This window comes from Echiichthys vipera (assembly GCF_963691815.1).
Source record: "Echiichthys vipera genome assembly, chromosome: 15".
Classification (NCBI taxonomy): domain Eukaryota; kingdom Metazoa; phylum Chordata; class Actinopteri; order Perciformes; family Trachinidae; genus Echiichthys; species Echiichthys vipera.
Window position 1 is genome coordinate 28,932,016 of NC_139840.1, and position 17,273 is coordinate 28,949,288.

General features: G+C 41.1%; 1 protein-coding gene across 2 annotated transcripts in view; it reads right to left on the minus strand.

The window, feature by feature from the left end:
• The window catches only part of LOC310957236 (dual specificity protein phosphatase CDC14AB-like), a 58,661-nt gene that overhangs the window by 3,284 nt on the left and 38,104 nt on the right, over window positions 1-17,273 (minus strand). For both annotated transcript variants that reach the window (XM_083927722.1, XM_083927723.1), the window contains 6 exons: window positions 9,238-9,300; window positions 7,906-7,993; window positions 6,100-6,330; window positions 4,782-4,920; window positions 3,534-3,759; window positions 3,312-3,403 (listed from right to left, as the gene is read on the minus strand). In XM_083927722.1, the coding sequence (XP_083783848.1) occupies window positions 3,312-3,403; window positions 3,534-3,759; window positions 4,782-4,920; window positions 6,100-6,330; window positions 7,906-7,993; window positions 9,238-9,300 (839 nt within the window). The remainder of the gene's footprint in view (window positions 1-3,311; window positions 3,404-3,533; window positions 3,760-4,781; window positions 4,921-6,099; window positions 6,331-7,905; window positions 7,994-9,237; window positions 9,301-17,273) is intronic.

A 17,273-nucleotide genomic window follows, 5' to 3' on the forward strand; every position in this document is an offset into this window, starting at 1 on the left:
AGACGTCCAGCTCTAGGAAGAAGTCTGGTCGTCCCAAACTTCTTCCATTTAAGGATTATAGAGCCACTGTGCTCTTAGGAACCTGAAGTGCAGCAGAAATTATTTTGTAACCTCAGCCTGATAGGTGCAGTTCCTCAGTTCTGTCTCTGAGCTCGTCGGGCAGTTCTTCAAACTTATGATTCTAATTTCCTCTGACAGCTGTAAGGTCTTATAAAGACAGGTGTGTGCCATAAGCTGAACCCTGTTATCGTTTCATCCCCGCTCTGTAGTCTGGCATCTACACAATCTTTAATTCATAAAAAAGAACAAGTCATTTAAAAGGTTGTCACTGTAATTTTAGTCGATTATCCAGAAAATATATATGTTTGATATTCTCCAAAGCATTACGTTTAGTTGTGAAAAGGGAGTCTTCTACTTTGATAGGACAAATAATTGATCACAAACATGATCAGGAAATCCTGTGTTTGCACTCTCTTTTTTCATGGATATGTGACACAGAAGTTCATGGTAGGAGGTTGACCAATTGTTCAATATTTAGGCAAAAAAAAGGATACTATCTGTTAACTATCCTATGCATTAACTTTAAATTTAAAAGTAAGTAAGTTTTATGCAGAACTAGTTTCTTCAGAGTGTAATAATATTTTGTTCGCGGGTGGTGGCACGGTTCAACACGCGACCGTGCTAAACCAATAAAGTAGCTGCTTTTTGTCAACAGAATGGAAAGATGGCGTCCTCCACGGCTTCATCGAGCAGTACAGATGCGCTCCTGTCTCAAAAATATATATATAAGAGCTCCATCACCTGCTGGATATGTTGGCAAATAGAGGACTTACACGTTAACTGGATGACAAGAAATACTATCACCAACATACGGGCCAAATCAGCCAATCAGACGAAGCGTATGACGTACAGTGTAGAGGCAAAGCTCAGAAAGTAAACAAGATGGTGGTAAAGGATATTTTACGTTTGTGTAACGTGAATTAACAGATCAAAGGCCCAATTTCAGGTGCCCGGTCCATATTCAACAGAAGGATCCTGCCATTTCTGAAACACCATAATTCTGATTTTCCAGATACCTATCAGGGCTCAGGTCTGACAGAAGTTTTGAAGATCATCTGCCAAAAGTAGGCATTTAAATTCTATGTCTGAGTGAATGAGACCAGGGATATTTTATTGTTCTAGGGATGTCACCATTTCATTAATATAAATGTTAAACAGGCTAGGGCTGAGACTGCAGCCCTGTTTCATCCCATATCATTGGGGGAGAATTGTATTAACCATATTGCCAGTTGTCACAGCACATTTATTATTTGTATAGATTAAACAATCTATACAAATAATAATCAGACAATATCTGTAGTTTGATGTTGGGGTGTAAATCAAATCTGACTCTTGCGCAGCACCCTGGACAGGACGCCAGTCTATCACAGGGCACATAGAGACGTACAGAGACAGACAACCATTCACACCTACGGGCAATTTTAGACTCATCAATTAACTTAACACATGCATGTCTTTGGACTGTGGGAGGAAACCGGAGTACCCGGAGAAAACCCACGCAGACACGGGGAGAACATGCAAACTCCGCACAGAAAGGCCGAGGTTGGGATGCGAACCTGTGACCTTCTTGCTGTGAGGCGACAGTGCTAACCACTACACCACCGTGTCTCAAATCTATATACAGTTTTATAGATTGGTGTGATAATTCCTTTGCTCCAGATTTAAGGGAAGTATACAATGCTCGGAAAGAGGTTTGATCATTTTATTACGGCAGTGTTTAATTATTTTTTGCTGTTTTATTTTTTGAGTTATACTCCATAAGATTTCCATCTATTTAATTGTCTTTTAAGTTAATATATATCACAGAGTAAGTTAAAATAATGGTGATTGATCATATGACCCACTAATGAAAACACATGTTGCCTTGTTTCCGATTATTCCAATATCTGTGTGTCTGTGAATGACAGTCGTTGGTCTGTCGGCCCAGATCGTCACCAACGGTTATGCTGCGTTCACTTGTAATCGGAAATCGGGTACCTCAACTTCTGAGTCAGGCTTGTAGTAAGGACAGAAACTGGACGGCTAGCCTTCCTTTGTTTAAGGCAGGCCGAATAAAGCCTACAGTCTCGCTACAGGTGACAGCACCCACCTGTCACTCAAAACTACTACTACTACTATTATAATCTATAAGCTTCACATTACTATAGATATTATTATAGTTACTGGAAGTGTGTCTGTCTCTGTCTTTGTGTCTGTCTTTGTCTCTCTCTATCCATCTGTCCGTCTTTTCTCTCTTTCTCTCTGCTTTTCTTCCTCCCCAACCGGTCAAGACAGATGGCCGTCCTCCACATAGCTGGGTCTGTCTGACGTTCCTGCCTGTAATAGGGAAGGTTTTCGTTGCCACCGTACTCCATGGGGGAATCGTTGGGTCTATATTTATCAGAAATAAGTCATAGAGTGTGGTCTTTACCTAGTTTGTAAAGTGTCCTGAGATAACTTTTGTTATGATTGGGCACTATAAATAAAATTGAATTGAATTGAATTGAATTGAAAACTGCATGTCCTTAATGGTGCAACTTTAACCCTTAATATTACTTATTTGAGTGAGTTATAAATAGCCCCTCCCCTGCCCCTTTTAGTTATCGTTAACAGAGGCATTAGATTTGGACCAAAATATGTTTATTCCTGCTATAAAGTTGGGCATTTTATCATGGAGGGCCATGGGGGATTCAAATCCTTTGAAAAGACATAAGGTGAAACTTAACACATTTATAGAAATTAGCAAATTCATTAATTCAATAATCTCTTACAACATTTTAAGGCTAAGTTTATGTTTAAATGTTAATGTTTAAAAATGGTTCTGGCCACATTTTAGGCTAAGTGATGATTATATTTAATGAATTTAAACACACAGGCCCGAAATACACACACATGTACAAACAGCACCTATAAACATGCAATTAATGGAGAGATGTCAGAGCGAGGGGGCTGCCAATGGATTGGCGCCCCAAGCAGTTGGGGGTTCGGTGCCTTGCTCAACAGCACCTCTGCAGTGCCCAGGAGATGAACTGGCACCTCTCCATTAGTCACTAGTCCACACTCCATGTGAACAAATCAGCTTAGAAGGAGATTGCATTGACTTACAATCACTGAGATTTAGAGAAATGGTTCGACAATTTGGGAAAATGCACTTACTCACTTTCTTTCCAAGAGCGAGAAGATTCACCTTGTTATCTAATTGGGAAGAAAGTAAACAAGTGTATTTGTCAAAATGGCAACATTCCTTAAACCATAAAGGCTAAGAGGTGTACCTTGAGGAGGAGGAGGCTGATCTGGGTGGTCGTTTTCCCTTCAGTGCTCTCAGTTTGTCTCCCTGAGTAAAACTGCCTTCCTGGCAGTTATTCTACTCACAGACACAGAGGGAGAGAGAGTCATCACATTGATTACATAATAAACCACTTGTCTGTTTATAGCTTTTAATATTGTAATTCACATTTTGAAGGAAGCAATGATAAAGATGCCAGAAAGTTCACCTCATCAAAGCTGTATGATTTGTTAAGGGTGGTGCTGATTGACAGGTCATCCATGCTGGAGAGTAGGTGAGACATAGCTTCCTGTTTCCCTCCCTCCAAGTCAGGGCTGTGAAGCTGCTGCTGTTGACGCTGTTGCTGTAGCTGCTGTCGTCGGCTCAGCCTCTGCTCAATGAGCTTCTGTTTGGAGCGATGGACGTCACCCTGGACCCACAAACTGTGCTGTTTCCTGTACACACAAGGAACAGACAACTCTGTACACTAGCCACTGTGAGGCTGTGAGACAATGAAACGACATCCTATCACCCAATCATCCAGCCAAGTCTCCGGGAAACAGGAGACCACAGCTGCAAACATCCTGCTGGAAACCGTTACTGACCCAATTTTTTCGCTCATATCTGACCCATATCTGATTTGCTTTTGACAGTGTGAAAAGCACAAGTCCCATTTAATCTGACATTTGACAATTTTACTGCCTGATTCTGTGCTGCTATTGTGTCCTCAACTTTACATGTTACACTCTGTCCAATGCCCGCATACTGAAAATTTTATTTAATATATAAATGTATGTCTGGCAGAGTTTAATAATTGATCATTTTACATGTGAAGACTCAAACGAAGAAAGAATGTTGTGAAGAGTTTGACAATTTCAATGAGAATCAACTTATTGGTTTTGATCAGCATGTGCAAATGTTTTGATAAAAGAAAATCATTTCAGAATTATGTTACTTATTGTCCACACTAATCCTCATTCAGGCAGCAGTGGTGTTTGTGAGATTAACTCAAAATAAACCAGTGTGTGTGTGTGTGTGTGTGTGTGTGTGTGTGTGTGTGTGTGTGTGTGTGTGTGTGTGTGTGTGTGTGTGTGTGTGTGTGTGCGTGTTTTCATGTAATGTGTGGATACTATGATGGAGAACACCTCATTACTTCCTTCCACTGTACAAAAATGAAGTAAAATATTCCAGATATACTGTAGGTGCTGCCATGTTGCGCTGGTGATGCGATTGGCGTCAGTACTGATGGGGATTGGAGCTGTCAGTCATGACATACACTCTGTTTATATAGTATCTAATAACTAAAACCAATTAAAAACTTAGCAGAAATGTAACACTTGAACCACCATCAACATGATGAAAATGACCTTAAATGACATCTTTAGGGAAAAAATGTATTTATAGCTGCCAGCCACCAGGGGAGAAAAAGGGTGGTAGTCAATTATATTGTTGAGCCACAAATAAGACTGAAACTCACTCCTCTAAGAAGTTCTGTTGGGGACCGATGATGGATCCAGGCCGGCAAATTCGAATCCATGCAATGGCCTCAGCTGCAGTGAACCGGAAGTGCTTCATTAGGTAGCAGCCAATCAGAGTGCCTGTACGACCCAGGCCAGCTGTGATTGGATGAAAGGTTTAAGAAGAGAAGGTTAGGAGATCCAAGTTTGAAACAAATGAAGAAAAAGTTTAACACCTAGACAACCCAGTTATCTTTACATATTGTATTGGTTTCTCCAGATTCATTGTCCGTCTGATACAAGCCCCCACCACAGCGACTTCCTGGTTGATCCAGTTCTCATTGACCCCCATGTTAAACAGGCCTTTTTCACAGCATAATTAAACATATTTAAGGCCTGGTACAAAAAAACATTCTAGTCTGTATGTTTAGGTCATATCTCCATGACAACACTCATTTTTTGTACCGGGATAGTTTTTATTTTATTGGAGGTAGAAGTGTATGAATAATTAGGGGCGTGGCCTCTTGAGTGACAGCTAGCTTATGGCCCTTACTTCTCCTCGGAAGTATACGTCAACCATAGATGCCCTTTTTTGGTAAGAGGAAATGAGGGTAAGTCTTACAAGATGGAGACTCCCGTATGTGAGTATGATTGGATCAAGTTGAGGGAACGGACCTCGATAAAGATGCTACATACATTTTGTATACAGTCTATGGACTAATATCAGGCAGAATTGTCAACTAGCAACACTCACAACATTTCCATCTTCAGTCTAACATTGCCTGCACTCTGACTGAATTCCAGGGGGGTGGGGATTCGATTTTCCCTGACCAATCACAAGGGACTCCTGGTCCAAGCCTGCTTTTAGTTGAACACTATACTAACTAGCTTTTTGCTACTAACTAGGGGTAAAATAATTTCATCTTGCAGCTCTTTCAAAACGTTATTGGAATGAATCAATCTGATTCTGACAGTGAAACAAGTCATTTTGCAGAGGTTGCAATGCTCAGAACAATTTGTCCACCTTTTACAGTTGTAAAATTAGCAACCATAGACTGTATAGTACAGAAAAGCCTATGACATAAGCATCTTTAACTAACTTGGTTCTGATTGGCCAGTGGTAAACTCACAACTTTAAAATGACGTTAATCCGACCCATGGCACTGATTGGTTAATCATCAGTTCACCTGTGGTGCTCATTGGGTAACTGTGTTTTTAACTGATAAAAAACATGTTTCGTGTCACAATGCCAATCAACTCTAGAGTTTAAGGTCTGGACCCAGGTAAGTATTGTCTTCGACTATGACAAAAAATGAATACACACAAATCCACTCCAACCTTTACAGTGCACAGCCACAGCTCCTTCAGTACTTTCACACACATGCAGGAAGCGCCTTATGATGAGGTCAGAGGGTGTGGTCCCATCCTGGAAGAAGAGGTCATGGTGCTCGAAACCTGCCTCCTCAAATCTCCTGCCGTCATACAACTTCCTGTTTAAACGGACCACGGCTGTGATGTCGTTTTGGCCAAAATATGCAAAATATGCTTCTGGTGCATGCAAAGGATAACCTGGGAAAACAAATTAATGATTTCTCAGCACTGAATAATAGCAGTTTTATGTGATAACATGAGATATTTCTGTTCAAATACTCTGAACCTGATTAATATAACAATCAATAATTTAATGGTGGTAAAAATGTGGACACTTTTAATCAGAATAAACTTTCCCATGACATTCTTATGCTGACTTCAAATGAATGAAGTGTATCTATGTTGCCAGGGTCCTATGTTCCCCAGCACCATATCCTCTTACTATGAAGTAAGTTAAAGCAGAGCGCTGTGGTGGTGCTGCAGGTGTCTTTGCATAGTACTTGTGTTAGCTGTGGTGTAGCCTATGGTACTCAGGGCGGTAAAGTATAACCCCCACCCCAACCCGGTCCACTGCAGGGGGGGCCTGGCCGTCTAAAAGGGCCCCACCTGTCAACAGACAGGTACTGCTCCATTTAATGATGTCGATCAACTCACACCCGCTGTGTTTTAAACATTTGAACCGTATCTACAGTGACTGATTAGATCAGTCTTTATGTCACCTGCTGCCTCCCTCGCTGCGCTGGATGGAGAAACAAAGTCAATGAATCAGTTAAACAGTGTTGATTTCTTCCCATAGAGCCGAAATGAAAACTATTTTGGTTGAGTAAATTACATTACACATACAGAGGCTTCAGGTGCGACGCTGTGATTACAACTTGTAGCCTGATGTTAAAGAAGCTGCAGGGCTCAGGTGTTACATGTTAGTGTTACGGTGCTGACTGCACTATCTTCTCACACTGCTTACATATTGTTCCTGTCTTATCTGTCACTCTGCTGCTGTTTAGTCACGTACATATTGATGTCACGAGACATCTGGTCTCAAATTTGGTTGCAGTGTGGAGCCGCTGGAGCCCTTTGTGTGCTTCCAGATTCTGAAGACTTGTAGAAAGAGGCAAAGACACCAATCAAAGATAGCGGTGCTTTGCATACACAGTAAAATCTGGTCTGCACTATGATAGTAAGAGAACAGCGCAGCTCCATGCATGTGCCCCCCCCCAAAAAAAAAACCAAACAAACAAACAAGGTCTCCAGTTCTACACGATTCACGTAAATTACCCAATTGACCAAGAAAACGGCTTGCAGCAGAAAAGCGACAAGTTTGCAGGTATGACTTTTGTGTTTTTACCCCTTTACACGGAAACACAACGGTGGACCATTATTAACATTTCCACTCTGGGGGGGTGGTTTCACTTTATGGGGTTATTAAACCCCAAAAACGCTGTCGTCATCTAAACAAAGGCACATCTAATAAAATATTTTGACGTTTTTATCCTCGAGCGTTGTCGTGTAAACTGGGCCTAAAAGTCCTCGACATAGAGGCCCCAGGTTTGACTCTAACCTGTGGCCCTTTGCTGCATGTCGCCCTCTCTCTGTCTCCCACCTTTCCTATCAACCTCCAGTTTTCCTATTGTAATAAAGGCATGAAAGGGCAAAAAAATATTTTTAAAAAAAGGAGACATGGGACCCTAGGAACATTGTAGAGACCTTACAGAACCCAGGTTCGGCTCTTGGTAAATTATTTACAGGTACGTATTAAGATGCAACTGGACTCACCATTCTCTATCTTACTGTGAGGGTGAGGACTGCTGAATGCCAGAACTTTCCCTGGAATGATCCAGTTCATATCCCCGTTTTCTACATGCTAAAAACACACAGAGAAACGGAGACACAGTGTTTGACTGAGGTACTCCAATTATGTATAACAAGAAATGTCCTTTCACTCTTTTACAACACGATACCGGAAACTCTTCCCTTTGTCTGTGCTAGAAGAACTGTGCTCTTTTCTTTTTGTTTTCACTATAGCAAATCGAGCAGATTTCCATTCATAGCCTACCTCATGGCTCTCAGTGTAAAAATAACAAATTTTTCATATTATTATAATTATTATTTACAAAGATGTATTATATACAGTGGTGGTACGTACCTAAGTACATTTACTGAAGTACAGTACTTCAGTACAAATTTAAGAAACTTGAACTTTAATTGATTACTTTATTACTTTTATTTTATGCTACATTTCAGAGGGAAATATTACTACTTGTACTTTTAACTCCACCTGAGCTGGGCATCCCGATACACTCTCTAAGGCAGTTGTGTGTGTCCTTTAAGAAAAAAGTTTTGTATGATATCTCATGAAAAGTTCTGCAAAATTTTTAATTTCTTATCGTGTCCAACACAGTGATCAGTGCACCTGTGTAAGCCCCTGCAGTGCAGATCCTGTAACAACCTGCAACTACCTGCTTAGGATTAGGAAAAGATTGTGATTTGGGACATGAACAGCAATCTCCTGGGCGAAAGTCCTGTTTTTTCTTGACCCATGCATCACATCCCCATACGCAGACTTTTTTTCGCTCTTTATACTTAGCCACCTGACCTGCATGTCTTGGCTCACGATTATGTGGATTATATATCAATTAAAGGAGTGCATTACTTTTTGTATAAGTACCAACAGTGAATAAGAAAAGCATAGTCTCTGAAGTTCCATTGCAGGTTGGCTGTGTCGGTCTTGCTAGAGCTGAGGAAAAGTACTTGCATTACATTAGTGAGCAGGTGATGTTAGCTGCACTCACACTGTCCCAACACATTCACTGCCCCTTGTTTTTTGACATAAATATGTAGTCTTTTATTGTATTATTGAATTGGTGACACTAATCTTGACACTGTGCTGTTTGTATAGATGTTCTGTGCTACCGGGTTGAAGATGTGTGTGAAGCATCCACACCTAAACATCCAAAAATACACTTAATAATATAGTCTTCACTACTTAAATTATGTAACTCTGGACAGACATGGATATAAACGAAAAACTGACTTTGTCTTTTAACTGTAATGCAAGTGGGTCTGTGTGTGAGTTGATGATAGTTATTTGTGTCTGTTTGCCCATACCTCATAATGTTCATATTCCTCCACATCGAAACTTTCAAAGTCAAAGAAACCATGCTGTAATGCCTGGAGGAGAAAGAGACAGAGAGGTCTGATACTGTGATATCATTTATTTCACTTGATTTTGATTAATGATGATTAATATGTTCCTCACAAACACACACACAATGTATTTCACCCATCCACTATTAGTCAGAATGTTTATTTTATGACCAATCTGCATTGCACTCCCTTAATCACTAATGTTACTATTCAATTCAATTAGTTTTTTTTACAGTGCCAAATCATAACAAAAGTTATCTCAAGACGCTTTACATATGGAATAGGTTAGCGGAGACCTGCGACCATGACTAGTGTGCCCTGCAGATAGCAAGAAATCACTGCATTCACTCTGAGCTTCAAGACTTTAGCTTTGTCCTGGTTTACCCTACCATCCATGGCTTAAAATTAAACCTTCATCCATACTTACAAAGCCATGCCTAAAATGCTCTATTGGGCCAATCAGACGCATATCCTAACTAGAGAACTTTCTCACTACCCCCTATTTCTAGTGCCCTTGCTCAGATTATGTGACGCTAGGACAGTGACAAGAGGTTTTGGCACTCAAAAAATAAAAACATCATATGTATTTTTATTTTACTATTTGTATGCATTATGATGTTTTTTTCAATTGATGTTTGTCTTTTTTTACTCTGACAGGATTTTTACAGTGTCACTGGTTTTCAGTTTTGCTTTCTGTCACTCTTTTGGCGGGGTGAGGAGGGGCTGAGGGGAGGGACAAGGAGGGCGCCTTATATAGAGAATTTGCATAATTTGCATGAGAGAGAGCATGTGACACACTGTCTGGCCTCCTCTCAGTCTGATTACATTGTTGGAAAGTAACTAAGTACATTTACTCTAGAACTGTGCGTAAGTACAATTTTAAGGTACTTGTTCTTTACTTGAGTAACTCCATTTTATGCTACTTTAATCTTCCACAAATTCACCTGGAGCCACCAAATCTCAAGTAAGTCTGTTTTTTTTAAAAAAAGAAGCAGGCTGGTTTAACGTTAACTTTAAATGGATGCTGTGCTGTTTGGGCAGAGGTTATCTTAACAAGTGCATACATTAATGCTGGCTACAACACGTCAGCCCCGGGAGGTCAATCTGTCCATTATAGTACATAGTCATTCATTATAGATGAATCTGGTGAGCCATTTGTGTATTTCGCCATCTGGCGTCTCCCTCCAGTGTGCGCACGCTTAAATAGGAGCTGTCATTGTAAGTGTACCTTTTCTACTTTTACCTGTACTTTTTATGCAGCATTACTTTTGACAATGATGTCTAGGAAGTCGGGAAGAACCTGTGTAATTCTCTGCTGCTCCTCCGGTCGTTCTATTCAATTCAATTCAATTTTATTTATAGTGTCGAATCATAACAAAAGTTATCTCAGGACACTTTACAGAGTAGGTAAAGACCACACTCAATGACTTATTTATGATTTACATAGACCCAACAATTCCTCTGTAGAGTATGGTGGCAACGAAAACCTTCCCTATAACAGGCAGGAACGTCAGACAGACCCAGCTCTGTAGAGGACGGCCATCTATCTTGACCGGTTGGGGAGGAAGAAAAGGAGAGAGAAAGAGAGAAAAGACACACAGATGGACAGAGAGAGACAGACACACTTCCAGAGATGCAAGCAAAGCCTAACAGTAACTATAATAATATTTATAGTAATGTGAATATAACGTATATGTTAAGACAGTTAATACAACAGAATAGTAGAAACAAGCACAGCTAAGGTGACAGAATATGAAAATGATAATAATTATGGTGGCAAACATGATAAATGATGAGTAGTGGCAATAGCAGCTACGATACAGCTACACATTTTATAGTTATTAAACTAGTGATAGTATATATGAGTAACAGTGAAAATAGCAGCAGGAAGCGTCATGTAGGACCACGGCAGCAGGCACCACCACGATCAGCAGAGACCTGCGAGACGACAAAGCACAAACAGCTCCGGGGAAGAAGCTGAATTAGTAACATGCATTGATGAGACATGAATGGTACAGACAGAGAGGAGCGAAGCTGAGAGTATCAGGAAAAGTATTATCCCCCGGCAGACTAGGCCTATAGCAGCATAATTAAGCAGAATAAAGTCTTATCGTAAGCCCTAGCTGTAAGCTTTATCAAAAAGGAAAGTTTTAAGTTTACTTTTAAATAAGGGGACAGTGTCTGCCTCCCGAATAACATTTGGGAGTTTGTTCCACAGAAGAGGAGCTTGGTAGCTGAAGGCTCTGCCTCCACTTCTACTTTTGGAGACTCTAGGAACGACGAGTAGCCCTGCATTCTCAGAGCGCATAGATCTAGTTGGGTGATGCGGTACTATGAGCTCTTTAAGATACGACGGAGCCTGACCAATAAGAGCTTTGTACGTAAGGAGAAGGATTTTAAATTCTATTCTAGATTTTACAGGTAGCCAGTGCAGAGAAGCTAATACAGGAGAAATATGTTCTCTTCTATTTTTTGTAGTTAGTACACGAGCTGCAGCATTTTGGACCAACTGACGACTCTTAACAGACTTATTGGAGCAGCCTGATAATAAGGAGTTGCAATAGTCCAGCCTAGAAGTAACAAATGCATGGACAAGTTTCTCTGCATCTTTCTGAGACACAATGTTTCTAATTTTTGCAATATTACGCAGGTGAAAATATGCAGTCCTTGTTGTTAGTTTTAAGTGAGAATCGAAGGACATATCCTGATCAAAAATAACCCCCAGATTCCTTACTGTGGTGCTGGAGGACAACACAACATCATCCAGAGTAACAATGTCTTTAGCTATTGAGTTTTGGAGGCCTTTGGGGCCAAGTACAATAACTTCAGTTTTGTCTGAGTTTAACATCAGAAAATTGCAGGTCATCCAGCTTTTTATTTCCTTAATGCACATTTGAAGTTTATCTAACTGGTGGGTTTCCTCTGGTTTGATCGACAAATATAATTGTGTATCATCAGCATAACAATGAAAATTTATGGAGTGCTTCCTTATAATATTTCCTAAGGGAAGCATATATAAGGTGAAAAGAATCGGTCCAAGGACAGAACCCTGTGGGACTCCGTGACTAACTTTAGTGTGCATGGAGGATTTGTCATTAACATGTACAAACTGAGATCTATCTGATAAATATGACTTAAACCACCTCAGTGCGATTCCTTTAATGCCAATTAGATGCTCCAGTCTCTGTAGCAGGATGTGATGGTCAATAGTGTCGAAGGCAGCACTAAGATCTAGTAAAACAAGTACAGAGACGAGTCCTTTGTCTGAAGCTATTAGAAGGTCGTTAGTAATTTTAACCAGTGCTGTCTCAGTGCTATGATTTGCTCTAAATCCTGACTGGAAATCCTCAAATATCTTATTATTATGTAAAAGGTCACACAACTGATTGGCAACTAATTTCTTGAGGATAGTAGAAGGTTTTGATGCTGAAATAGTAGAGGTTAATTTGTTAAGGTCGACTGTAGAAAAGCAGTCCAAGAATATATCAGGTTGTACAGTTTGTAAGGTTCCTGGGTTTGATGAAAAATTGGTGCCAAGCGAGTTGATTTTGTCTCTAATACTTATAATTTTGTCATTAAAGAAGGTCATGAAGTCGTTACTACTGAGGGTTATAGGAATACATGGCTCAATAGAGCTGTGGCTCTCTGTCAGCCTGGCTACAGTGCTGAAAAGAAATCTAGGATTGTTCTTATTCTCCTCTGTTAAAGATTAGTAATATGCTGCTCTGGCATTACGGAGGTCCTTCCTATAGGTTTTAAGACTTTCTTGCCAAACTAAGTGAGATTCCTCCAGTTTAGTGGAGTGCCATTTACTTTCCAACTTTCGCGATATTTGTTTTAATTCACGGGTTTGTGAGTTATACCACGGAGCTAACTTCCTCTGTTTTATTATCTTCTTTTTTAAAGGAGCAACAGAGTCGAGTGTTGTTCTTAGAGAGCCTGCAGTACTGTCAACAATGTGATCAATTTCAGAGAAACTAACGTTAGTGCAGGAGTCTTGAATATTAGGATAAGGCATTAAAGTAAATGCAGATGGAATCGCTTCCTTAAATTTAGTTATAGCACTATCAGATAAACATCTAGTGTAGACACTTTTACCCAGAGGTGAGTAGTCCTGTAATATGAATTCAAAAGTTATTAAATAATGGTCTGATAAAATAGGATTCTGTGGAAAGACTATTAAGTCATTAATTTCCACACCATAAACCAAAACAAGGTCGAGGGTGTGATTAAAACAGTGAGTAGGTTTATGTACACTCTGACTAAAACCAATCGAATCTAATAGAGAAATAAACGCGATACTGAGAATAGTATTACCGCTGTCCACATGAATATTAAAATCACCTACAATGATTACTTTGTCAGATTTCTATGATCAAGATTGCCAAAGTTACAGAAATGTGGTGATATTTAACCTAATCATGTAAGTATTGACATTAAGGATCCACCAAGGATTATATTTTAAGTTTGTCACAGCAGTCTGTATGCATGTATCATTCAATCATATGGTATATTATCATTGAGGATTTTATTTTAACACATTATCAAAATATATTTAGAATACTATCAAAAAATGATTACTTTTACATATGAATATATTATTATTTGATGTTATTGTGTCACTGACATGTTCCAGGATTATTAACTAAGAGGAACGTTCACATTATGTGTTAATGTGTGTGTATTCACTCTTAAATTCCTACACTTGGCCCTATTTGTATATTTATATGAAAACTGGGAGTTTCTCCCCCACTTTAGGCGGGAAAATGAATGCATCTCATTATCCAGGGCACACCTTTGGACTTAAAGATAGCAGGCCCAAGCTGTCTCTTTAGATGTCTGGAAGATTACTCAGATGATTTCCTCACACTTCTCACTTCTCTTTAGACTTCTCAGTCTTTTGTCTTCTTTTGTCCTACTCTTGTCTTGTTTTTTTTATCTTAGTCTTGCCTATTGTATAGTCTTTTATTTTGTAACATCTATCTAGTATATTTTTGTCTTTATTTTTACAAGTAACTTTGTTTCAACAAGGTTCAGTTATTTGATTAATAACATTTTATCAATCAGTCAAACGTAATTTTGAGTTAGAGCTTGTGTTTTTGAGAACAAGCTTTTTTCATCTTGGCCAGAGAAAATAAGCTTTAGTCAACAGCGCAAAGTTACCCTTTAAGCCTGTAAATGTTCTCATTTGTCCAGGTCATCGTTATCCCCATAGCAATTTCAGTCAAAAGCAACTGGACTTGGTTATTTGTCTAGGAAAACCTTTCACCTCTCATCCAAGAGGCTTCATCAGTTCATGTACGCATCTGACCAGGCTGGGACTTGTCCAACTAACTGGTGTGGAGATCCAGGTATTTAACCTCTCACATGGCCGATGATGTCACTGGAACCCTTTGTGCTCCAAGTGCCAACAATCTTCATTAGTGTGGCAGTTGTTGGTGGGACATTGGTTTCGACTTTGTTAGTTCTCTATTGAGTCTTAATGACATTGGAGTCACAGGAGGCCATTTGTGAACAGTTGTTCTTTGAGGTTAGATTGTTGAATCTACTGGGAAGGGATGAAAGGGCTGCATTGTAAATTGGAGATAAGTGGTGTCTCAGACCTCCTCCTCTGTTTAGCGATAGTTTCTCTACTTTTGCATAGATGGCTTCTTTTACTCCTCTTTCAAACCATCTGTCCTCTCTGTCCAGGATTTGGACATTGTTGTCAAAGGAGTGAGCTTTCTCCTTGAGATGTAAGTGGACAGCAGAGTCCAGGCCTGAGGAGTTAGATCTCCTGTGGTGGGCAATGCGTTTATGCAGTGTTTGTTTTGTTTCTCCGAATGTAGAGATCTTTGTATTCCTCCTTGCATTGGACAGCATAAACCAGATTGCTTTTGTGGGTGTGTGGTGTTCTGTCCTTGGGATGTACTAGTCTCTGTCTAATTGTGTTACTGGGTTTGAAATACACAAGGATGCAGTGTTGGTTGAATATCCTCCTGAGTTTCTCTGGCTCGGAAAATTTCAGATTACATAAACCACCTATGGTTTAGTCTGAGATGCAAACAACAAAGGCTTACACCAACTAGCCTATGCTTGAATTCCACTATGAGAGGGCATAGTTTGGGAAAAAAATCACATAAAAAGGCTCAAAACCAACTCCTCAGGGACCGAATAAGACAGGTCAAATTCACTATTGAAGGGCTTAAAGAGAAAGTGGACCTCTCACTACAGAAACTGACATCAATCTTACCTGTTTCTATCATGGAAAAAGTTGTGGATTTCACCAAGAAAGCCCAACTATCTCAACACAACAAGAGCAAAGAAACACAAACAAAGAAAGTCCTTCTCCATGATTTCTCCAAACTCCTCCCACACCCGCTGCTTTGCCTATGACACAGCAGAGGCTGCAGCCCTTCTGGCCCGTCGGTACCTTGCAACTGCCTCCAGAGTCTTCTGGGATAACATATCCCAGAAGGCCTCCTTCTTCAGTCTGACAGCTTCCCTGACCACCGGTATCCACCACGGTGTTCAAGGGTTACCGCCCCTTGAGGCACCTAAGACCTTGAGGCCACAGCTCACCGCTGCAGCTTCAGCAATGGAAGCTTTGAACATTGCCCACTCCGGTTCAATGCCCCCAACCTCCACAGGGATGCCAGAAAAGCTCCGCAGCTGGTGTGAGTTAAAGATCGCTCGGACAGGGGCCTTGTCAAGACGTTCCCAGTTCACCCGCACTACTCTTTTGGGCTTACCCGGTCTGTCCAGAATCTTCCCCCATCCTCTGACCCAAGTCATCACCAGATGGTGATCGGTTGACAGCTCTGCTCCTCTCTTCTCTCGAGTGTCCAAAACATATGGCCTCAGATCAGATGATACGATCACAAAATCGATCATCGACCTTTGGCCTAGGGTGCTCTGGTACCACGTACACTTATGAGCCTATGTACGAACATGGTGTTAGTTATAGACAATCCGTGAGTAGCACAGAAGTCTAATAACAGACGACCGCTCGGATTTAGATCAGGGAAGCCGTTCCTCCCAATCACGCCTCTCCAGATGTCTCCATCATTGCCCATGTGGGGGTTGAAGTCTCCCAGCAGAACTATGGAACTATGCAAGGCTCCATTCAGGGTCTCCAAGAAGAACTACTGTTCGGTGCATATGCACAAACAACAGTCAGAGTTTTCCCCCCTACCATCCGCAGGGGTAAGGAGGCGACCCTCTCGTCCACCGGGGTAAACTCCAACACCACGGCGCTCAGCCAGGGGTTAGTGAGTATCCCCACACCCGCCCGGCAACTCACACCCTGGGCAACTCCAGAGAAGAATAGGGTCCAACCCCTATCCAGGAGTACGGTTCCAGAACGTCCCCAAAACCAGCTTCTGCTTCCCGTGTCTGGTCGGGGCCCCTCACCTTCACTGCCACCCGTGCAGCAGCGCACCAGACCCCAGAGGTTCCTCCTGCGAGTGGTGGGCCCACAGGATGGAGAGAAGGAGAGGTGCCCAGCTGGGCTCCGTGGCAAACCCGGCCACCAGGCGCTTGCCGGCGAGCCAGGCCCAGACGGGGTCCCCGGGCTTCCTCCGGCCAGGGTCTCTCTTCCTCTTACTCGTTTGTCTATAGAGTCTTTGTGAACCATTCTTAGTCCGGCCCCTCGCCTGAGACCCCTCTGCCATGGGAGACCCTACCAGGAGCACTAGGCACTAACGCCCTCAGGTTCACAGGGACACACAAAGCTCTCCTCCACGATAAGGTGATGTTTCCATTGAGTTGCTGCCATGTGATTGGCTGATTAGAAATTTGCGTTAACGAGCAGTTGGACAGGTGAACCTAATAAAGTGGCCTGTGAGTGTTTATTATGTATATAAATATATTCATATTTTTGTAGTAAAACCCTCAAAACCCCAGCTGTTGTCTGTGAGCTTTCATTCTGTTTCGCAAAGTTTGGAGGTTACTGTTTTATGAAAACAAACGTTTTCAGATTGAGACTGATGAATTAATTGATACATTTAATTGATAAG